Raw genomic sequence first — 25,261 nt, 5'->3', positions numbered from 1 at the left:
CTGGTTTCAATTGTACAAGACGTGTTCCACGTTCTGATATGCCCGGTTATGACTGACGTCGATTTTTCTCCTGACTTCCTTTTATTTTCCTTTAGTGCAATTCCAATTCATTGCTGTAATAAGGAAGGAAGCCATGTTCCGTACGAGACATGGTTTATAAATCGATTTAACGTCTCTGATAACGAAATGCTGGAAGAAATAAGAAAATGCATCCACGATTGGAGAAAACTTAAAAATGAATAAAATTTTATAATTGTCAGCTTCTTTGCTGAGAACCGGTAATACTTTGAACACGTCGAGGTGGGCTCTGTTAGATTTCCGCCAACGTTACTGGCTAGAATGTTTCTTTTATCGCAGTGAATGCGCAGATCTGCTCTACAATCTAATTTGACGCTAGATTTGTAGGCCATGTCGTTTACAGTTGAAGGAATATCAATAAATAATAACGTGGTTCCAGTAATCATTTCTGACCTTCATTTCGTATTCATTAAACTTAAAAAATTAGAATGGGCAGTTAACAAGAAACGTGTATTGTGCAAGAATTGAAATAACACAAATAAATTAACAATCCCCATATACGTGAAAGCTATTAAATAATGTAGTATGACGTATCAGTGGGAAGTAAGAATATTGTTTCGTGTGGTTAAGGTGATTAATTTGCAATTCCGTCTAGCAACGCTGCCTGAAGTAAGGTCACTATACAGCACGTGTTCTGCTTCAAGACGAAGCAACGCTCTACGCCATGTTTCCTGCTTCAAACACCTGCTGCCTCGAGCGGATGCCATATTAAACTATTCCGCTTCCGTTCAGACTTTGGAGAGGGACTTAGAAAGAAGTTGAGGTGCACTTTCATGATTCCATTGGTGACCTTAAGGTCTTGTTATATGCTTTGGGAAATGACCTTTTGTTGTCACTGGAAGGTTATGCTGGGGTTATTGAGGGTAAGAGAACAGAGGCTCTTCCTTGTTCAAACTCAAGAAGCATTATCACAACGCTTAACTGAAGGGCAAGACCATTTTCGCCATACGATATTCTTTTATCTTTATAAATTCTCTGAAGCAAAGTCTTTGGGAGTCGATTGTAGGTCAGCTCATCAGATGCCCCGTCTTTTATGGGGCCCTAATGTTCTTATGGAATAGGTGAGGTTCAAGTCAAAAGATGGAGAGTGTGGTTTTTCTGTAGAATAGTTTGTATTTAGAACTGGAAGACGGAGTGTGGCGTTTCCTTATAAAATTTTGTGTTTCGATTTATAACTAACTAACTAGATGACTTACCGAACCCGAAGGTTCATCACCGAATTAACCAAAGCCCTCGTTTCGATTTATATCTGAGGTTAAAAACAAAGAAAGGACTTTGAAAACTTTTTAACATCTGTGGTTCAACACAAAAGACAGAAGGATTGTGATGTTTCTGTAGAACAGTTGACAAACAGAGCGCGAAAGAAGGGTTGGATTCTGATATTTGAATAAAATAGCCACACGACAAAGCATACAAAAAATTGTGACTTTGTTAATATATAACGTTTGTGTTTACATCCGACTTTCAATACAAAGGACTATATGTGTGTACACGCTTTGTATCAAACGATTTATGGATTGTTATGTCGCGGCCATTTGATGTTCTTTTCAATAAAATTAATCTATACTTTATTAACGACTTCAAGTGTCACGTGATGGCATGTGATCACATACAGCCTAAATTATACGTATGCTAAAAGTAAACAACTCCTAAGCGCACAAGTAATTTTCGTGATACGTAAATTATCATCAACATGTGAACTGTATGTGAGACACAGTGCCTTATGGCACCTGCCTTGTACCAGGAATATTAATTCGTCAACTGAAACCAATTGTATCATTTAGCACTATTAAGGGGGTCTGATTAATAATTTTGTTGTAACGCAGATCCAGCTCACACGGTGGAACTAATTTGCCTGGCGACAGCTGGTGATTTTTCTAATTCTCTTTCAGATGTACTGTTCTGTTACTTCGTAGTTTTCTGTGACCGAAACAAAGCGGATTTAAGTTGACACGTAGTGGTGGAAACCACGACATTGAGGTCAGATGGTGTCACCGGAAGTTTTGATGGCAGAGTAGCTTTTGATCGATAGTGAAACATTATGACAATTCCCCAGCAATTTCCTTGGGAAACGCTCTCACGTTATTGTCAAGAGCATCGTAGACGTCCACTTGAAAATTTGTAATACCAGCTTTTCAAAACCAAGACTCGAAATTTAACTACCTTCATGGAACAGATTCCTTCTTAAGAAACTAGACAAGAAATTCTCCGTCGTTTGTTGACACAGAAGTTTCATTAGACTGTTCACAAGATGGCTCCAGTGGTCCCTTTTCAGAGCCAGTTTAATCCGGTCTACACCTCCGATTCTGCTTCTTTACCTCCCTTCAGACAATAAAATCAAAACTATACGCATTTCTCCGATCCCCCATGCGAGCTACATGCCCGCCCATCTCATTCTCCTTGATTTTATTACCAAAATAATATTTTGTGCAGAATAAAAATTGTGGACTTCACCTCTCTACAGTTTTTTAAAACCCTTTGTGAGAATGTGATATCAAATGACAGCTCCAAGAAATGATCTGTAAATCCTGATATGTCTTTTTAAGCTGTGACGACGTTTATTTTAAAGCAGGGCTTGTGATTAACCACAGCCACTCTTCTTTGAACATAATTTTATTTATGACGTAAAATATTGTCGTTCATGTTGCCATGCTAAACTCTGCTAACTCAGCGTTTCCTATACGCAGCTATTATCAAATCAGCCGATTAACATATTTAGCGAGTGATTTCATCGGCCTCCACAAAATATTATGACTGTACTAGGGAATTTCATACGTTGACAAGATACAGAACAATATAATATTCTACAGATATAAACCACGAGCAGGCCTGCCATGTGTGAGCTAAAAGCCTGTGTTATTTGTGATATCTGCGTCACGCATCAAGCAGTGATTATCCCCATTTTATTGTGAAGGTAATTTCGTTAACGCTAAACGTCTCAGAAGATTAGTTGGCACTTCTCCATGTGTCTTGGTTGTGCCGGGTTTGAATCTCGAACCGGATCTTGGCTATCGAGCTGAGATTTATCGTGGTTTCTTTGAGTAAATTCCGAAGTATTGCCTTATATTCTGCCACGACTTCAGTCCTCTTCTTTTCAATTCATTAGCCATTAATCACCTTATCATTCTACGCTAGATAGTCTGAGCTTTTTAATGCGTCGTTAAACTATAATTAATCGAAATAGTATTAATAATTTATTGAATGTGTCACCGAAGAATTCAATGTATATGTTGTAGAGCGTCGGTGATAGCATGATTAATGAAAAATTAATTGGGAAGAATGTTAAAGGAAGCGGTCGTGGCCTAATTTAAGGTACTATCTCAGTAGTTGCCTGGATGGACCTAAAGAAGCAATGAAATAACTTACGATAGTCGGTCTGTCGGCAGAGATTTGAACCAGAGGCCTCCGAATACGAAGCAGGAGAGATTACCATTGGGTTTCGACGTTCGAACTCAGAGCCCTTCTGTTTTTGTAATTCCCTTAATGTGAGAGACCAAGTTTCTGACTCATACAAAACAGAACCTGTAATTAAATTTATGTAATCTTTTGATTGTCGTGTTCTCAGATAGGAAATTGGAAGATAAACGGTTTTAAATTGAAAAATTTCCTTATTTTATGTTTTCCTCCCTACTCAACTATGCCACGTTTCCAAAGAGTGTATTAATTATCTTTATGTTATTATTATGTTCTGAATTGTGGTGACGTTATATGAACTTACCTATTTTTTTTTGCATTGATTTATATTAATGGAATTTATCTGTACTCTGACATTTTGTTTCGTTGTTTCCAACATGTCACTCTTCATACCCAATCTATAAGAATCCATCAGGATCGCTGTCATACCTGATAGTATCTTGGTAAAAATCAGTTATATACTCCTGAATACTAGATTATGTGTTTCTGTACTCCGTACAAAGTTTCATAAAAAGTATGGAGATTAAACCTACTTAATACTGTCGCATGCTTTTTATGCGTTTTCTTTCTTCAGAGAGTTAATATATTGAGCGCGTAATATGGTGATCATATTTTTGTATTTGTGCGCCATAGACTTTCTCCCAAACATCATAACCATGTTTCGATTTCATTCCTTATGGATGGTAAAAGTAAAGTTTGTCCCACTATACGCCATGTAGGCGCTTGGGGGGTGAGGAGGTATAGCTCCTCCCTTCCTTGACCTCGGCACTAGATGGGGGTGAGTGGTCAGCATCACGCCCCGGCCGGCTTTACCCCCGGGAAAGGACCCCGGTCCCCATTGTAGAGGAGGCTGGGTGGGCCCCAGAGCCGGTCTGGACGCAGAGGCTAGAGGAAAAATCCTCTGCCCCCCGTCGGGGATCGAGCCCCGGTCGTCCAGCCCGTAGCTAGTCACTATACTGACTGAGCTATCCCGGCTCATCCTTATGGATGGTATCATATAAAATTTTTGAGACTTTACGTGAAGCTAAAATTATATTTAAGACTTCTGAGTGAGGGAGGGTCTATGCATGACAAAAAGAAGGGTTTATGAGTGCCTAAAACTTATTCAAAAGTCTTCTTTTCGATATGATGTATAATTAATAAGAAATCGAAATAAAAATAATGTTCACTAGATTATTGTTAAACTGTGAATTACAAGGGTGTCTTTACTGATAATTAGCCACTTGAACAAAAGAAGTGACTAGCAATGAATGAACACAAAATCTACAAAGCGATATAAATTATTAAGTAAATTACTTGGAATGGCTGAATATTCCTATTCATGCGGAGACATTTAGCTAGATTTTACGTCCCCAGAGACGTTAATATGTTTCGCACGAAAGGGTACAATATCCCAGGAAATTGAAACAAATGAAGACTGATAATGAGGGGAAGAAAGTCTAGAAATAATCACATAAAGTTTCTGAATTTTCAGTAAGTGATTATCATTTAAGATTTTAGATCTCTGTGGAGTTAGTTCGATGTTGCTCAGTGTTTTGCTTAGAGAACGCGGTGAATAACGGAAAGAATGAATGAATAGAAATATACAGTTAGAGTCCTGTTGTTGTTCAAAGTTAACAAAAAGAAACATTTTCTTCAAATCTTTTTTCATAAACATTACAATGAACGCATGCACTTAGATGGAACGAACTTCTAACCGAGGTCTAATCTGTTGTATGGGAACAGACGGGCATTGGTAAAAGCTGCAGAGATCTTCAGCTGACAAAGGAAAAGAACATTGCACGTTGTAACCAGTGAGGTCCGAAGGCTGTTTTGCCAGGGATAAAAGGGCCACAACAGTCCCATCTCTTTATCTTCATTACGTGGTGTTAGGGCACAGGAAAACTTTGTCTATCCCCTGTTAGATTTGAGGTTATAATGGCTGGGGTTCTCTGACTTGTAGGTTCCGTGTTGACTTCTTCCATCTCCAGCCTTGAAGATGGAAGCAATGTTATTTTTTCCGAAACGTTTGTGTCCACTCACTTTGCCTGTATGCATTTCAGGTACATATTAAAACATATTTGAGACGACTTACAGACGTTTTCAAGGCATATATTTTACATCTGCCTGTCTTTGTACTATTAAAGGTACAATTTGGCTGCACGCGACAGAGACAAGCGACCGAGGCAGGCGACAGAGTTACGAGACCGAGACTGGTCGCTTCCTGTCTGCTCTCTGTACAATCGTATGAAGTACAATTACGAGCGCGAGACAAAGACAGGCGACCGCTCTCGGACCAGTAGTGTCTCGCGACGGGCTCAGGCAGCACGTGTGTTGTTGAATAAAATAATGGCAGAAATTAAATTTACCGGTGACCAAGATGAGCAATTGGTAGAATTAGTAGCAGAAAACCGACCACTGACCACCGACAGAAAGATCCTTCTTCACGTCTGGTTTTGAATATTGAACTCATAGGTTTTCTTTGTTTCTTTCGCAACAAATAACACAGCAACACATCATCATCTTCGAGTAACCTTTTTAGAAGCATTTTTGTACTCATTTTTCACAGAATATGTGCACGTATTTCTCAACAAAACAAAGAAAACAAACACTTTGCCGCATGTCTCGGTCGTCACCTCAAAAGTGTGTGGCGACAAGCTGCGATGTGTCCGTCTCCCGTCTCTGACGCCTACCTTGGTCGCTTGTCTCTGTCGCGTGCAGCCAAATTGTACCTAACAGTTTTCTTTGGTAGGAGTTGACGTTTATAGCCCTGATGATGGAGACAGAAAGGATATCTGAGACGTTGGTAAACTTTACCATAGTACACGGCTATATAATCCTGGATATATGTAATATTATTTAGATATTATTGATATAGATGCCAGTTTATTTTAAATTGGGGTATGGGGAACCGATAAGGTCAAAAATTAAAGTCGCCAAATATTTAACGTGGTTCGTAGACGCAGAATTTTATCTAGAACCGTTGCACGGTTTGTGATAGAAAAACATGATGACGAACGAACAGGTTAACACACGTGACTTCTTTATCATGCATTCGCTGCATGTAGAGAATGCAAAACTGGTTAAAGGAGCAAGTCGTGTATGGAATACCAGTCGTCCTGTCTTCGTCCTGACACTGAGAAATCTACCGCATGGGTGCCTTCACGTCAACAGTGAATTGCTTCTCCTCGCCGGAAAGCAGATAGTTGGAAGGTCGACCTGTTTGCCAAGACACTTCCACACAACTTGTGGTCGCGTTGGAAGCTGATCCTACCTAACTCCCTGCGACTGGTCTCATGAAATCAAACCTCCATCTCTTAAGACGCGTCTAGACTACCAGTTCCAGGTGCTGCGTAGGTCTGCACAGGCCGATATGTTAGTATTTTACCTGGTCCGAAGACCATTTGTCCCCTCCTAACCCGAGCTCGAAGTTCATATTCAAATTTGTTATCGGTAACCCACCCAAGCCCGATCTATTTATAATCTGCCTTGATTGTCACATTATTAATATATTTTTATTTTAATTTATAAACGGCAGTAATCCTTTAATGAATTGTTTAATGACGCTTTAAGAACATCTTATTTATTTTGGCATTTGAGGATTCCAAGTTTGTAACGTCTCATCTTTGTTCTGTTTCTGAGAGGGGACACCTAAGAAAATACCTGAGAATATTAAGTTGATGGGTTTGTTTCTTGTTTTTTTCTACCCATCACTTTTTGTTTCCGGTCATTTTAGGGGTCCACTGCACCCTCAATGAGTGATTACTCTGCTGTCGTCTCCTACCGAATCCGAGCAAAGTCCTGTTAATAACGTTTGTCTTAAAGCCAATCAGTCGGGCCGTACGTCACTGCGTTTTACGCTTTTACAATTATTTGTCGAGGGTCTTAGTGCTGGCCGCGGATTGTCGTCATGGTTTAGTGATCAGCGTATTAACATTGTACTGTAGAGGTCCCGGATTCGATTCCGATGTTGCCATTGATATCGAAATACCACAGTGGCCCTTACAGTCGCGTCCATCTTGAAGTTGCTGCCTTCTTGATAATTGAAGTAAACTTTTTTCAAAATTGATAAAATATATGTTGTTAATTAGTTTCTTTTTTGTTACAGATTCAGAAGTCTCGGGACTGTCGCATGTCGGTGAGTAAAATGTTCATACCAGTGATGCATTAAATCTGGCCTGATGGGTTCCATAAGCATTAAGGTTGTAACTTGGAGTAGTTCCGTTTGGTCATGTCAGTTCAGATATACATCGTGTGTCAGATATAAAAATATTGCTCTGTTTTATATAATCCATATCTAATTTATTCTTCTTCCCCCTTTTTATTTTGTCTTTCCTTTTTTGCACTTTAAAACCTAACCAAACCTACCCGAACGTAACCAAACCTAACCTAACCTGCACTCTTATTTCATATATTTTCCAGGGTTTTAAATCCATTGGTCTCGCTGTAGATTCAGTGGGAATTTCAGGATCCTGAACAAAACTTAATTATTGGGTTAACCTATTTGCAGATTTTCAATAAATTTAAAATTGACCTTGAGAATAGATGAATCGTGCCCAAGGAGGGTTTGTGACAGATACTTCGGAAATCAGATTAGGCACTGACAATTTCCCGCAAGGATTTCTTGCGTCTAGTCAGTACCGTACTTGGGGCTGTGAGCATTTATTTTTGACGAAAGATAATTCAATAATTGCAATATGAAGGAACGCGTACATAAACATATTTTAAACTTAACTTAGCAACTCAGATAAAGTCAAATACATATTAATATAAAAGTACTGTGAGTATATACTAGACATTTCATTTTTATCTCATGATTTAATTTGAATTTTTAAAAATTATATTATAACGGCATTTTATAAGTCACTAAACCCACATATAGTAATATGAATAAATAGGAAATAGAGAAACTTAACTGCTTCTTTTAACACTGGATAATATATTACATGAATAGTACTATGAAATTCACTTACATTAATTTTAAAGGCTTTAAAACAATAATTATTATAATCAATCTAAAAACATACACTTTTCTCTGTTGCGTTGCATAGGGAGAAGGCATTATGAGCTGTTTGTCCATCTGTCCAGTCGATTCTACTCGAGAACCACTTGACGGATTTGGATGAAATTTGATATGCAGGTTGTGGTATTGTACACGACCTAAAAAAATCGTTTTTTGAATGTCCTACGAGCGGTGATAACAAAAATTAAGGACAAGGACATTCGCGAAGTAGAAACTAAGGTGGTCAAAGTGGGAACTATCGAACAAGGTTGATCTAATATCTCTTAATGCACGTTGCAACAAGCACACTTTCCTAGCTTGTTTTCTTCAGCCCTTTATAACAAGATGCTCTATTACTTAGCATATATACACGATATTGTGTTCAGTTTAGAGGCTATCCATGAGACCTCATACTCATAACGGACTGCGCTAGTTGTTACATCACAGCCCGTAGCCTTACATAAAAATAATTGATAACGAACACACTTCGTAGTACAATGCTACACTTGTCGTGGTTATCAGTGGTTTTAACCTTGCACAGATCGCAAACTTCAGGAGTTAAAACGAAGCTTTTTCCCCCCCAAACTGCAATATACCTGTATCTGAATCAACTGAACTTATCGAAGGACAGAACAGGCATCCATTAGAGAACAAAAAAAGATAAACCTGCTCACTTCATACAACAGAGTCCTTCTTGAGAAGGTGACATTTATATTCTCCGCCATTTATTAGGATAACTGTATCATGGAAGAAAAGATGGGCGGGGCATGTAGCCCGCATGGGTGATAGAAATACTTTACAAAATTTTGGTCTGAAAGACTGAAGTGAAGGGACCACTCGGAGGATGCTATGATAATATTATAACGGATCTTGGATTGGATTCACCTGGCTTAGGCAGAAACGTGTTGAGTTTTTCTTTAAACATTAATTTTTCTACCTTGCTTTTAGAGACGTATTATGTTTATAGGCCAATATGGCCCATATTTTTTATCATCTTGGATCGAGTAGTTTTTCGGTAGGTCCCAAGCAACAAGAAACCCTCCTGGCGCTATTTTTCAAAACTAATATTCAGCGTTTCTTATCTTTGGCAGTGATTATTCTGAAATGACAAATTACCACAGTTTAAGATCAGAAATACATTTTATTGAAAAGTGTACAAATTACTGTAGAGTTACTTGTTATTTTAAAATTTCTCCAGAAACTTCTTGTACTGTATCTGACACAAATTTTCCCTGGAAAACTTCTATTTCACTGTAAGTAAAGTAAAGTAAAGTTTGTCCCACTATACGCCATGTAGGCGCTTGGGGGGTGAGGAGGTATAGCTCCTCTCTTCCCTTGACCTCGGCACTAGATGGGGGTGAGTGGTCAGCATCACGCCCCGGCCGGCTTTACCCCCGGGAAAGGACCCCGGTACCCATTGTAGAGGAGGCTGGGTGGGCCCCAGAGTCGGTCTGGACGCAGAGGCTAGAGGAAAAATTCTCTGCCCCCGTCGGGGTTCGAACCCCGGTCGTCCAGCCCTTAGCTAGTCACTATACTGACTGAGCTATCCCGGCTCATTCTATTTCACTGTATGTTTTTGAAAGTCAGTAGAATGTGTGGTGTTTGTACGTAAAGCAGCAGACGAGATAATCATGATTTGTTTCCCACTCTATTGGAATGAAGAAAATAAATGAACTTCTAATAACTGGTAACGAATTATAACTTCGCTGTCTTAGTTACAAATGGTCCGCGGGCCACCAGTTTTATCATGCTGGTGTAGGCTATATTTAACGACGTGAGACATTACTGTAGTGTCTGTAATGTCGCTGACTTTGTAACAATATATTTGTGTCTGTAACACGTAACAAAAAGAATCTCATGTTAAAAATAGTTCACTGCACTGAATATCACTAAGACACTTTCTCGTTGCTTGTGACTGACGAATACAAACCAGTGTCTATTCACAAGGTACCACCAACTTCTTTTTTTACCAATAAGAGACCGAACGAGGCGTGTTAAAACATTGCTATTGAGTGTGTCAGTACATTGTGTGGGTGAATGAATACTTTTGTTTGGACCATGACAGTAGAAACTGGTACAAAGTGTTTGCATTCCAAGTCACTCATGCACCAGGTCGTAATGTTAATCAGCTTAACAGAACAAATCACGTAGCAAAGTTTTGGCACGACCAGGTACCATGAGCAGAGAATACTGACTCTAATAGTATTCGTAAAACAAAGATAGTCTAATGGGTACACAATATCTGATCATCAGTGTCTGTCCGTAACTCCGTGGCAGAAGCTACTTTCGAAATTCTTCGTCTTGTATGGAACTCGAAGGTTCATTAACATTTTAGTAATATCCTGTCACTGGCCACTAACTAGAGTAAGATTCATCCTATTTAAGATTCGTTTTAATATTATCCTCACATCTATGTCTTTCACTTTCTTCCTCTCGGGTTTCCTTACCAAAAAATTATGTGAGCCTTGCGGTTTTCCTCTCAGACAAGATAAGTATATGGGGCTTCTGACTTGTAATGCCGTATGGATTTGTAGGTAAATATAAAAGTTTCGGAGGAGCTTCCAGTCTTATCTGTCAGTCGAAACTTGTCCTTCAATCGGGTTCACCCAGTTTGATAAGTGAAGTTGGTTTGTCGTTTCATCTGAATTACAATTTGATTCAGCGTTGTAATGTAACAGTCGTGAGAATTACGTGTGGGCAAGAACATTGGTCAGTGCAAATACTTGCTTCTTGCACTGTGGTGTATTTTCTGGCTTGCTCCTGTTACGGTTTTGTCACTCCCAGGTGACAGCAGCTTTGTTTGTTTTCTTGTGGTCTCCGACGCCTTCTTATATAAACTTTCGTTCTGCAGACAGCCACGTCCGTGTTATTGTGAAGGGAGAGAAAGCCGAGCATAAAGCCAATATTTTCAGGGACGACTCAGTGACCAGGTATCTCCAAAGACCGGTGGTACATTGCCCACAATCCTTCGAAATTCTTCCATACGTTGGTTGAAAGGTCAACAAATAATTTTGCGCATAATAATCGATTAATTAATTAATTAATAGCTTAGTTATAAGTTGTAACGCATGGATTTATTCAGATCAAAATATTTTTATCTTCTAGTGTCCTATTTCGAAATTTAACACAAAAGAAGAAATATAAAACTTTGCATAGTGCCATTATTTTGTGTGCTGAAGAGACTGTTTGATTGTATGAAAGTTTAATTAATAGGCGATTCGTTAAAATTGTGTAACAAATATTGTTTAGTCAATATATTGGCAACTATCATCCTTATTTGGAGGCCGTCTCCTCCGCCCAAAACGTCAACAGGGCGCCAAAACATGGCAACTGACCCACTTAAAACGAAGGTATTTTTATTTAGTGAACGTAAACAAGGGACGAGGCTCACATATTCCATTGTCGCTGTGAAAGATTTGCTTTAGCTGTGTGACCTTGAAATATCTGCAAGTACTTGTGGCAGTGCAGCCAACTATGTTAGACCAGTCCAAACCGCTTCTATCCACTGCCCTGCCACACTGCATGGTTTCCTCGCTGTCACATCCTCTCTGAGTTACGTCTTTCTGTAACGAATTTCTCTTAACCACTACATTTCTTAATAGCTGATATTGCAACCCAAGTATCTTTGCTAATTGACTAACTACATTGCAGGGAGATGATGGCTGACAATTTTTTTACTAACATGCAACAACTTAACAGGAATGTGGATATAAAACCTGGCGAAGAACGTATTAAAATGTATTCTCAACTTCATGTGTTAATGCGATTAAATCAGGAAGAATGAGATGGATCGGACATGTACGAGGTGCGATCGGAAAGTTTCAAGACTGTGTCAATAGAGGGCGAACCGGATGTAGTACGAGCTTCTGCCGCTAGGGGGTGCGGCCTACATTCATAGTGAATCAGTGTGCCAGCCGGCATCATCGAATTAGCATTTGTTTCTTAGTTACGGGCGTTTTGGTAGTGCATTACACCGACCCTCCTGCGATTTCGGAATGGCGTGTGCATCAAATTTTGCCAAAGACTCGCTAAAACGGCTACGGAAACCTATGAAATGCTAAAGCAAGCATTTGGGGAGTCTGCAATGGGTCGTGCACAAACTTTTGTGTGGCATTCACGTTTTAAAAATGGCCGAACCTCTGTCGATGATGACGAGCGTTCTGGACGACCATCTTCGAGCACAACGCCCGAAAATGTTACGAAGATTCGGCAGGCCATTCACGAAGATCGACGTCGTACCATCAACGACTTGTGCGACATTGTTGGGATAGGCTATGGGACCTGTCAGCTGATTCTAAAGGAAGAACTCCACATGCGACGCATCCTGTCTGAGGACCAGAAGCAGAATCGACTTCTCGTTTGTCAGGAGCTCAAAGATCTTGCAAGAACCGACCCCAACTTCCTTTCTTAGCTCCGTGTGACTTCTTCCTCTTCCCAAAGATGAAAATTCAGCTAAAGGGAAGGAGATTTGAGACGATAGAAGAGATTCAGGCAGAATCGCAGATGGTGCTTGACAGGCTGACAAAGAAAGATTTCCAGGGATGCTTCCAGGCTTGGCAGCGGCGCTGGGATCGTTGTGTTCACTCCCAGGGGAACTACTTCGAGGGTGATGGATGAATTTAATACCTGAGATAAGTGTACGGGTTTTTATACGCGCAGTCTGGAAACTTTCCGATCGCACTTCGTAGTATGCTTGAGGAAATGAAGAAAGGAAAAATATATTGAAAACTCAAGGGAAGAGATCACTTGAGAGACGTAGGCATAAATATCAGAATAATATTAATAATGATCTTGCCGATTCGGATTTGAAGTGGCTTTTAAACTCGACTCGTGCTATATGAACACAGCACAAATACTTCGTTCAATTTATTTTAGAGTCAACTTAGAAAATCAGGAACAGTGCGGGAGGATTCTATTAATATCATGTCAATTGTGGTCTTTTGGTTCGTGACGTCGTGTAATCTGACAGTTTTGCGTGCATCTAACTAAAAATCTTGTCCTTCGTTTTTCGCGACTGGAGATCAAAGTGCAACTTCGACTTTCGGTTGTGATTTGCGTCGAATGTTGAATATTAACCAACGTTTCGGTAGACATCAGCACCATAAAATCTAAGCCGCCACCTACTGCCCTGTGTAAGGTTTTCGGAAGTTGAAGATTGTAACTACAAAGTTTGCCGAAACCTTGGTTAATACTAAACATTCTAAGCTAAAGTTACACAGTTTAATCAAGTATTATTTCATAATATAATAAGCATGCAAAGAGCGGAGCGTTTTTGTTAACCGTGTTATCTCGGCTAACACGTAAAACGAAAAATATCGTCTTACATTCGTGGTTTAGTGGTACTCCATACACTGGAACACAGATAAAACACATCGTTAGTCCGACATTGTTAGCCAATTGTTTAAGGCTTACGGTCGCCGTATTTTCGCGCAAGCGCAGTTAGAAGAGACACGATGTAGCAGTGGCATGAAGGGGGAGGGACTGTGTAACATTCCAAACTCGCACGTTAGCCAGTCTTGGGATGTTAACACGCTTGCGTGCTGGTGTTTCACGTCGAGCGCTGCGTCACATTTATCGTAATTTTAATTGTGTAACCTTTGTTATACGCGATTACCGCGTTCTGACTTGTTATAGTATAAAATGGAAGATGTTTATACTACTCAGTTTCTGACATTTCCACGCCGTCTCGGGATTTGGCTGACACTTCTGAAAAATTCATGTTCCACCTCTGATGCGTGCAGTAAAACGGGAATAGGTTTTAGAGCGATCTCTTGTGCACTGTATTAGTTTGTATGTAGATGAGTAAAATGTCGGAGGCCCTATTTTCGACTTTCCTACGACTTGCTATTAGCTTCAGTCGTCACACACGACAAATGTTCACGTGAACGCTGTTCACTCGATCTCGGTTAACAATTTCCCCATACGTGATAAGCACTTCCCACCGGACGAGTTAGTAACTATCCGATAATGTACATTCTTGAAATTCCGGTGCATTAAGATTCTAGCGTTACGTAGTGATGTTTCTGGTACAGTCCGTTACAAGTCGGTTGTGACTTCTGGCTTGTGACGCCATGTCGTTTTGTACTGGTTACCAGGGGTTTGGATGACTTTACCGACGCCGAATGTCGCTGTCGAATGATTATCCTTCCTGATTCGTATTTGGGTGATCCCTGGTTCATATCTTTGTCCGGAGACAGGCTATTCCAACTGATTTTATCTTACTTTTCCTCAATTCCTCCAAGTTATTAACGGGATAGTCCTTTGTATACCATATCGTTTTCAATTAATAGTGTCCTTGGTGAGCTTTCTCGACCTCCTACCAATGGTCTGTTGCATATTGTCCAGTGTCTGATATATGCTTACTTTTGATATACATGAAGTGACTGTTTGTCATAAAGATAGGGAGACATTGTTATTCTTTGATATTAATATTTATGTCGATAGTTGGGATCGATTTCGATACCGATTGTACATTTGGATAATATGCTAATAAATGGATTATCTTGTGGTCGCTGCTAAAATTAATTAAGTAAGAAAGAAATCGGTGAGTAGAAAGACGACGAAACACCCGAAGACAGAAATAAACCAAATTTCGAAACGTATGCATTAAATATATTCACACAGTGGCAGTTTACATAATGTTAGGTAATCTGTTGAAAAAAAGAATTAACTTTGTCACAAACGTTTCGCGGATCATAGAGTATTCTTGATGAGATGTAACTCTGGTTGTTTCTGTATCAGATAGTTAGTGCCTGTGTATTTTTCGTGTTTTCATGTTGATTTTCATCCTCAAGATAAAGGAAGCGTGCTCCTCCAAAACGTTCCCAAGAATCTGCAAGGTTACAAGGTTCATCTACGCAGAATACCACCAACGGATTTCCTCCCACTGCTCTGAAAACCTCAAATCTCATCTTTATGAGTCTCTTGCTTTTATATTTTGTTTGTTACTATTGTCATCCATGAGCCGGGATAGCTCAGTCAGTATAGTGACTAGCTATGGGCTGGACGACCGGGGTTCGATCCCCGACGGGGGCAGAGGATTTTTTTCCTCTAGCCTCTGCGTCCAGACCGGCTCTGGGGCCCACCCAGCCTCCTATCCAATGGGTACCGGGGTCCTTTCCCGGGGGTAAAGCCGGCCGGGGCGTGATGCTGACCACTCACCCCCATCTAGTGCCGAGGTCAAGGAAGAGAGGAGCTATACCTCCTCTCACCCCAAGCGCCTACATGGCGTGTAGTGGGACAAACTTTACTTTACTTTTACTATTGTCATCCATTATTACTCGTTCCTGAAATATTAGTATTCTGTTAAATGTTTATATGAACGATAATTTATAATACAGTTCATTAAAATTAAAATACAGAACAACTAAACGAATACTAAAATGAACACGGTTTATCCATAAATACGTGCTCTCTGAAAGTTTACATTAAAATGATTTAATATTCCGTGGAATATTCCGCTGTACCGTATGCTGCCTTGGGGAAAGTCTGGAAGACATTGAATTAATGTGTTCCATAAGCAACACAAGAATAACTTACGAAAACCAGGCAAAGTACCCGTACTACTGTTTAAGCCATGAAGTTACGCTGTCCTAAAAACATTGCCCGTTACTAAAAGTATTGTCACTATTGAGTAATATGCGTATTTGGTATTTTGTGTTACCACTGTCCCGACAGAAATACTGAATTCCATATGATACATGAAATACTAAATGTACAAGAATGAGACAGTATAAAACTAGAAAAATTATGGCGAACTGAGTCAGCCATGTACCAGAACGACTGCCTTCCAGCTTTCCATTACATTTCTAGATTTGTAATGTTTCCTATTGCTCTTATATTTTAGTACGTCAGATTTTATACTAGCAAAACACCAATAGTATGCAGTGTCATTCAAATTTCTCCAACAGCAGCAAAAATTTCAATAAAGGGCAATGTTTTTAGGACAGCATTCGGCATGACGTCACGCTCCGTGATCTAGTCAGTTCTCCGCTCACAGAGACGGTGGATTAATCGCAAAAGAAATTTCCTGTGTGTTGGACAAACACGGGGTTGTATTTTCGAAATAAACGTAAATTAACTTTTACAACAACGCAAAACTCAGCCTTTTCTGTATCTTAACCAAGGCGAGTGATTCTACAATTCTATTTAATAGCCCTACACTGACATCAGCGCCAGCACGTACATAACCGCTGGCCTTCGACGGAGTGTACGTTGGTTTCTCGTGAACAGTGTAATGGCTTTATTCTTGTCGACAAACTGATATCGTAATTCCCTCTCTGTCAAACTGATACATCTTGAGGTAAATACTAGCAGGGCCTTCAACACAGACAACAGCGACTCGCATTTCAATGCACGTATGCCGAGGAGTAAATGTAGTCACAGGAAAGTTTGCGACGAGGTTAATTGGTTTCAATTCTTGTCTAGGCATTGGTCAGTTGTGGACTTCTGTTATTGTTCAGATTAACCTTTGAATTTCAAGCAGACAATTTGTTTGCCTGTGTTTGTAGGAAGTCAGCATTTCTGTTGGCATGTCAGCTATTGGTCTCACGTTTACATTTGTGGGAATTGAACCGATTTATTGTCAACAGTTACAGAAATTTTGTAAAAATGTCAACATCATTTGAAGCTAAGGTATCAGATTCACCAGGCACGAATACAATTGGGATTACTCATTCACTTTTTTTTCCATATTAGTTATCATTGACCTTTCCTCTTGTATTGATTTCCCTTCAACTTTATAATTATAATTATGCGATTTAAGTGCTTTGCTTTAATGATATAACAAACAAGATACGACTGGGCACGTTGCATGGCGTCTCCGTAAGGTCAGCATCCCGTCGTCATCTCTGCCCTGTAGGTTTTTGACGTAAAGAGGCAGTCCGGCGCCACTGACTGAGCGTTCTGTTGAGATAAGTCGAGGCGCCCTGGGACAGTATGACCCATTAACCTTGTGTACAAGGAAATGTGGACAATGGTGATGACTTTTACTACGAGCAAGATATTGACCTCCAGGATGTTACTACAAGCTTGATAAGAAAACGAAAGTTATGGGCAACCGAGACACCTTTTCGTGAATCTTTTTTTTGGGGGGGGATTTTTTAGAATATTTTTTGTCCTAAGTGATCAACTGAACTTCGCGGTTAAAATAGAAATCTGATTTGAATTTGAAGCCGGATTTTGGCACAGAAATTTTAAATATTGTCCGGGTCATAATGCAGTACCATACAGCTCGTTAGTAGCACAACAGTTGTTTAATAACTAATAATTACAGGAGAATATAATCGGGAAACAGCTGATACAAAGTAATTTGAAATTACTTAACAACATTGCAAATGTGTTCTACAATCTAAACGCAGTCTTGACATCGTTCCGTATTCTGCAAGGCCCTACTACAGATAGTCTGCGTTGGGATAGTGACCCTTAGCAGTGTCCTGGACCTATCAGCACTGAGGCGTTACATGAAGGCTTGTAGGCCGAATATGTTGTCAAGGCGAAGAGGCTTCAATCCTCGAACCAGGTAGATCAGATATTGACTTCTTCCATAATCTGTGTTGGTTGTTAGGAACTTTTGTGTTGTAAGAAGATGGCTTTCTTCTGGGTAGTAGCGCCGTGTAGTATGGTAGAAGTTTACCGACATTTCACATTTTGTTCATTCATTAAACAAATCCCATTTTCTGTTTTAGAATAACCTCGAAATTATTTCTATCAGTTTTGCGGACGAATTGCTTAACTTAATTAAAGCAGTAGTGACCATGTTGCAACGAGAAGCTATTGACCTCGAAACTTTAAAGATAATCATATCATATTAATGTAACTTGTTACCACGCACCAAAGAAAAATTTTCCATCACATTCAATTGATCCGTTCCAAGTCAAAGTTTGTTGAAGACTCCATGAGACGATCAGCTCATTAGCGAAACATGTTTCATTAACAGATACTGGCAACGGAATCGTGCGTTGTACAAGGAGATGAATGTTATCTTCGCGTTGATGCAACATGGTTTAAATTCATTCGACGAAATTAAACTACAGGCTTTATGTTACTACTTTGTGATCAGAAGCAGAAGATTTAAAAGTGTATAACTAGGCCAATACTCTTAAGTGGATGAAATGGGTTAAACATTTTTCTATGTGCTTCATTTACTGCATTTCGTAAATTTTAATTTTGAAAATTAATCTTTTGCGTTTATCGTCATTTACAATTTTCAGTCCACGTGTTCTGTAAGGCCGATTTATATTAAATAGGCTTATATAATCTTCTGCACATTTTCTTAAAGACATTTGTGATTTTCGTAGTAATGGCACACAAGTACGAAAAAATAACTTCGGATTTACAAGTTCTAAATTTCCTCCTCTTTTGTAGGCGGTGATAGATTTAGCAGTAAACCTATTTAGTGCCAGTTCTGTAAATATAATGTCGAAGCCAAAGTGTAGAGTTGATTTCTGTGACATTAAAAAATTGATATTCTTGTAATCCGTTTTACTTTATAAAAGTGGATAAATTACTATTTTTAAGGTTGTGAAAATGGCAGTTGTCTCGTTATGATCAACTAAATAGACGTTATATATCTGTGGGATTATAAAATATATCAGTCTATGTAGACAAATGTATATTATCTTCAAATTAATCAACATTCAACCATGTGTTTTCAGTCGTGGTTGAGTGTTGGTGTAAATGCAATCATTGTTCAAGATTTGTCTCCTTTTTCTAATCAGCGTAGACTTTTTAATCCCATGTGAAATAATCGCCATCTTCAAGATAAGAGACCCAAAATACCTCGGAAAACGTATCACTAAGTTTAAAAATAACATAGTGGGCATAAACTGATGTAGTGATGCCTATTTATCATTCTTGTAACCTAACCACAGACATTCGATTTGTTCCAGCATTTTTCAAAACAAATAAAACTTTCGAAAGAACTTACGAACACTATTGTAATTTTTATTCGTGTACATTTAATTAAGTACGTAGCCACGGTGTTCATAATCGAAAGGAGAATATTCAGTTTGATTGTTTTAGACGAAAATTACGTTAAAATTGTTTTTAGCCTACGTTTCTTTAAAAATTGTATTTCCGTATGAATCTTTGGGAATTCACATCAAGCATTTACGTTTTCAATTAAACATTATAAAAATGTTCCTATTGGCTTTGCCATGTCTGTCCGCGTGTGATAACTCGAGGATGTTGAACGGATTCTGAATAAGAAAACTGGACTCTGGGAATTGTTATTAAAATCCGTTTACTCTTTCCAAATTTGGTTACATTTGGACAACAGTAATGGACTTTTTAAATATTTATGGACGCAAGTAATGTTTCGAACTACAGTTGTAGACAAAATAAAAAAAAATATCCGTACGAGGTACTAATTTAAAAAATATGATTTTTATGTTGTCATCTGATAATTCTAGAACCATTCGGACTAATTTTGAAGAATATTAGTATTTGAGGTCTTTGCCCTTTCAGCATTTCTTCATAATTACATTTGCTTTGCTTGAATTTTACCAATAACTTTTACGTTTTGTATTTTTCATTAACTGATTTTTCTGTTGTTGATAATTACATTTTCAGTTGGTTGCTTGGCAACTCATCTAGTGCACTGAAGATAGCCTTGTTTTGATGTGGAATATGAACGGGTCACTCATAAAATTCTATGGACCCAGAGAGTTATCTTATTGACGTGGGAGAAACAATATTTTGAAATGTTATAAATCGCTTGGACAGAATGTGATAGAAAAGGATCAACGCAAATCGAAGCTCAAGGCGTGCTAATGCGACAGTTGGACGCCCCATTTTCAGTCATTTGTAAAGGGAAGGTCAAATACTACACCAGTTTATACCACTAGAGAACAAACACTTCCCCTTTCCGTGGTATGATCTTCCGAAATTAAGTAGGAACAGTGTCTAGCTTGTCAGTAAATTTCCCTAACCTAACCTTACCTAACCATTTATTCACAGGTACCTCACACTCATTTAACCCTAACCTGATTCGGTTAAATCCATTCCACAATATCATACCCTGTTTATTTAAGATTCTTCCAATAATATTAGCCTGTAAACAATTTACCTTAAATCATTTTGTTGTTCGAATATAATATTGCGTAATCAGTTACTAGAAAACTGTCTTATATGAACACGTTTATTAAAATGTAAGTGTTCAGAAACTTTTTTCACCCCTGACACACATTAATTTGTCAGACACATGATAGTACATCACAAAATTTCGCTTCACGAATAGGAGGTACGAAACAACATATGGATATAAATATGTATTAGCATATAAATTATTGGCGTATGAGTGTATGGGCATATAGCACAACATAAAACATATTGAATTAAATTATTGATGATGAAACAGTGTATGTAAGTATTAAGAATTATAATTACGAAATGTAAGATGTTTCCTTTTTTGTCAATAACGTGCGAATGTACAATTTTCTTATAAAAAATCGTGGCACGAAGGTTGGGATACGGAATATAGTTCTAATAAAATTAGAAGCCATTGAAGAATAAGAATAAGAAAAGCGAAACAAAGTCGTCCATGCATCGGAGTCCTTCCTTAAATCTTAAAAGTGTCTCGGTCGCTCAAGAAAATTATTCGCCTCTTATTTAACCAATAGGTTGACAGAACCTGTCGCTGGTCAGCATCCTGAGCCAGGGGAGTGTACACAAGCCTTGAGGTTCTCAAGGCGATGACAACGCCACGTTTAAGTGCGCCATCGTAATCTCATAATTGAAGTCTCTAAACAAACCAATTAAACCCATTTACGTCTTTCGACTGATGCAATTATTGAAGTCGTTGGCAATAAATACATGCGTGATTAGCTGCAATTGATAGTAGGACATGCACACGTGACTTTATTTTACTCAGAATTTGTATCGAAAGAGGGATTGTCTATTGCTGTGTGTCTGAGACCAAGAAAGATAAATTAATATCACTGTCGATCAATGTTCAAAGTTCTGAAGAAAACTTTCCAGTACAATTATTTCTCAAAACGTTTGCTTTCTTCTACTGCTTTTAATGTAACTTTCTTTGTTTCATTCTTTCATTCCGTCAAGGTCATGTTAGAAGCGTGTTACGCCCTTGCTGGAACTCATGTACGGCGTATAACCTTACCAAACTGTCATTCCTCTTGTGGTTTTGTTTCATAACACATCTTCTTTTCATTTCATCGCCGGTTTATTTCCACGCTTGCAACAGATTATCCAGGTTTTTGAAGGAATAACCTTCTACCACACTACAATACACATTATTCCAGAAGACAATCAACTTATTGGCGAATATTATTTTTGGTTTAACGAAATGGGATCACTTGACTTAACGTTTGGTTTCGACTCTGAAAGCAAGATATAGGGAGAGATAGTAGAATATGAACATTTCCGGCTGAAAAAGTGGCACTAGTGGATGTTGTTAACACGGTAATGAACCCTCTTGTTACTAAAACTATGGTGAATTCATTGACAGACTGAGCGACTGGTAGCTTATCAAAGAATGCGCTCTATGAAGTGGGTTATAATTGCGTTTGTACATGCGACTTATGTTGGTAAAACTTTGTACCTTACTGTCAATTTCATTCAACTGACGGGTTACGAAATGTACAGTATTGATGTGCTGTGTCATTGACAGAAGGCTTTCGACATAAATGCGTTTTATATTACATCAGCATGGTGTTACTTAATGAGGAAAATTTTCTACAAACTACATATTCCAGCGTACCACAATTCTGTGAAAAAAAGATGTCAAGATATTAATAACCTTATGCTACTTTAAACCGAAATTCGTTGTTATACATTTTTTCTGTTATTTCTCGTTCGGAAGGTTCAGAATATTTTGATGGTTGCCCTGGAGACTATTTTGGTTACACGGCTGTTTGGGGAATCACTGACTGGGGATTCTCCACGTAATGAATTACGTTTTCAGACATACTTGTCGGTCGTATAATGTCCGTTATTGTCGGATTTTTAACAAGACTTGGAATATGCCGTTATATCTTAGCAAAACGAACTAGTATCTTGCCTCTGCAGGGAATGGAACCTCGACCCAACTATCCCAGGCCCTAATTTTCTCGCTTGCAGTCTCTGGGAACGTAACACCATTGTGTAGACCGTGCATTTTCGCGCAAAGCGTGCTTAGGATAAAAAGTCATGTGGTTTATTCATGCTGTCTGCTGATTAAAGTTTTAAGTTTCAGAACATCACGTGGATTCACTTTGTAGTTACTTAAAGACTGGTGATGATTCCTTATGAAATGTTATTACCCAATTAGCAGTGATCGAATATGTGATAATCGATAGCGGAATCGTACTCGTGACTTGAATTCTTAATTTCGCAACAAGCTGTTTCGTCACGTTCGAAGTAGAAGTTGCCTGTACTAGTGTTTCTGTAACTATCGAACATGTTAATTTTCCAACTTGAACACATAACACCGTATAGGTCAGTTGAAACTATGTGTATAACCTGTTTGAACGTTCAGTTTCTTGGTATCACGCACATAGTAAATTCAAGGGTTCTATTTGGTTCTCAGAATAAATACTAAAACTATTCTTCGGCATTGTTAAAAGACTCTGTTTTCTTGGAGTTAGGAACGAATTAAAATATCATGTAGACGAGCTTTGTCTAGTAATGGGATAAGTTTCATTGCAGCCAAAATGGTACATTCCTTATTAACTAACGCCTTGGAGCAGTGACCTTGAGAATCTAACAGTCGCTCATCTAGTCAATAAATACACTTCCTTTTATGCAACCGGAAGTTGATCAGCGTGTTCACAAAATTCTCCCACTGGAACCCATCCTGAGCCAGATTAATCTAATCCTTGCCTTCACACATATTTCTTTGAGGTCAATGTTGATTTCTCGTCTACACGACCAGTACTTAAAATTGCCAGGGAACTTTACTAATTATTTTTCCAATATTTGCTTGGTAATTATATAATTGGTTAAGATAATCATCGTTTCACGAAAACAAAATTTTGATGACCGTATTTTCAAAAGCTTGCTGTTGTACCTTCTTTTTAAAAATGTGAATTAATTTCAAAAAAATTTATGCTGCCCCTCTCATATGCATTTGAATATAATATCCTTTTTTTCTTGGTTTTATCCCGTGAAGTTCTCACATCAAAATTTTGTAAACATTTTCTTTGCTCTCTGAATGGTACGTATCTCTTCAACTCGTTTTCTCGATTTCTTGGCCTTGACATTGTAAAGTTAAAAAATTTTGGACTTGTAATGTGAACTTCTAATTCTTAGCCAGACATCGTTAAGAGGACACGTGTGGCAAAGCATTTCATATTTTACAGCCTAGTAGACGAAATCCGCAAGTCATAAGATACTTTGTTCTCTGTCAAGCCTTTGCTTCATTAAAGACACTTGAAGCGGTGCCAGATAACTGTCTGTTTCAATCATACATTAGACTCCACAATTTTTAACCGAGCACGTGGTTTTTCGGCATGGGATGTACCCGGTTCGAATTTCGATATGCCCTACGTGGTATCTTGACTTTTTCGTGACATTCCTCATTGTCTTCAGGCAAATACCAGGATAGTTTTGTATCAGAACTACAACTGTTTCGTTACACATTATGGAGGCGCTTGTGGGAGGAATAAATAGTTCAAAGATGGCTGTCTTCGGGGTTGTTGCGCCGTGTAGTCTGATAGAAGTTTACCAGCGTTTCAGAGGTCCTTACTGTCTCCATCAGACTACATGGCGCAACAACCCAGAAGACAGCCCGATACCCATTGGATAGGAGACTGGATAGATCCGAGAGCCAGTCCCGACCCAGATACTGGAAGAATATATTTTGCCCTTAGCGAGGATCGAAGCCCGGTCTTCCAGTCCTTAGGTAACGGACGAACTGATCTACCCCGAATCACTGTTTGATATCGATTCTCTGTGATCTGAGATAATTGTTGATTTCTTGGACCAAAAATAGTGGAATGGTATTAATGCAATTCAGGGAAATAGTTTTCTTTTCTTTCGTATCTTTTTATGGAGTGCCAAACACAGTTATATGTGAACAGTATTGGGTCCGTACTGTATATGTTGGACACTATCCATTATCCATTAGTTGTACACGACGTTTCAGAAGCCCTTACTATTTAGTGGTTAGTGTACTAGGTCTTTGCTCAAAAGGTCCGCGATTAGACCACAAATGTCACCACTAATGTTGACATAATCATCAAATAGGCGACAACCAAGCTGTACAGGACGTTCAGAAATGTTATATGTAGTAGAAAATACATTTACGTACATTTAATTTTTTCGCAGGTTGTTAAAAATTGTCATCTAACTTGCAAGAACTTGTGAGCTGGAAATCTAGACAGAAATTAGTTAGTTATATATCCAGTCTCGGCATGCTGTTGTACCCTTAAACTATGTATCTACTGTTTTGAGACTTTTTGAACACACATTTTATAGTCTGAACTACTACTAGTTAAATAAACTATAAGTAGATCATTAAATATACCACAGCGTCCCTTTCAGAATCCCTCCGATTTCATGATAGACTTATCCTTATCACAGTAACAGTGTATATAACTCATGCGTCTGAAATAATAGTTTATTTTAATAGCATAAGAATTAATTACGAATTACTTCTTGCAAAGCCTTCATACACGTACCAAAATCTGATAATCCACAAGATATGTTTTATTATATCCGTCTCTGTACACGTGATATAAAACACTGAACAACGTAACTTATCTCTTATCCTAAAAGTAGCTGGTATCTGGGTTTTCTTTGCGCCGTTATCATGTTACTAAGTACATCTAAATTCTGTTACATTTGTACAAA

The 25,261-nt window shown here is 38.6% G+C and overlaps 1 protein-coding gene across 5 annotated transcripts in view; it reads left to right on the top strand.

Moving 5' to 3' along the window:
* LOC110826718 (uncharacterized) overlaps window positions 1-25,261 on the top strand; it is a 185,894-nt gene that overhangs the window by 119,153 nt on the left and 41,480 nt on the right. For all 5 annotated transcript variants that reach the window (XM_022057630.2, XM_022057623.2, XM_022057655.2 and 2 more), the window contains exon 3: window positions 7,580-7,609. In XM_022057630.2, coding sequence (XP_021913322.1) covers window positions 7,580-7,609 — 30 coding nt within the window. The remainder of the gene's footprint in view (window positions 1-7,579; window positions 7,610-25,261) is intronic.

Source organism: Zootermopsis nevadensis, unplaced genomic scaffold, assembly GCF_977971745.1.
Source record: "Zootermopsis nevadensis isolate Lab colony 2312 unplaced genomic scaffold, Znev_1.0 Znev_ptg000012l, whole genome shotgun sequence".
Taxonomy (NCBI): Eukaryota; Metazoa; Arthropoda; class Insecta; order Blattodea; family Termopsidae; genus Zootermopsis; species Zootermopsis nevadensis.
The sequence above is the reverse complement of the archived record's forward strand: the minus strand, read 5'-3'. Positions and strand labels throughout refer to the sequence as shown.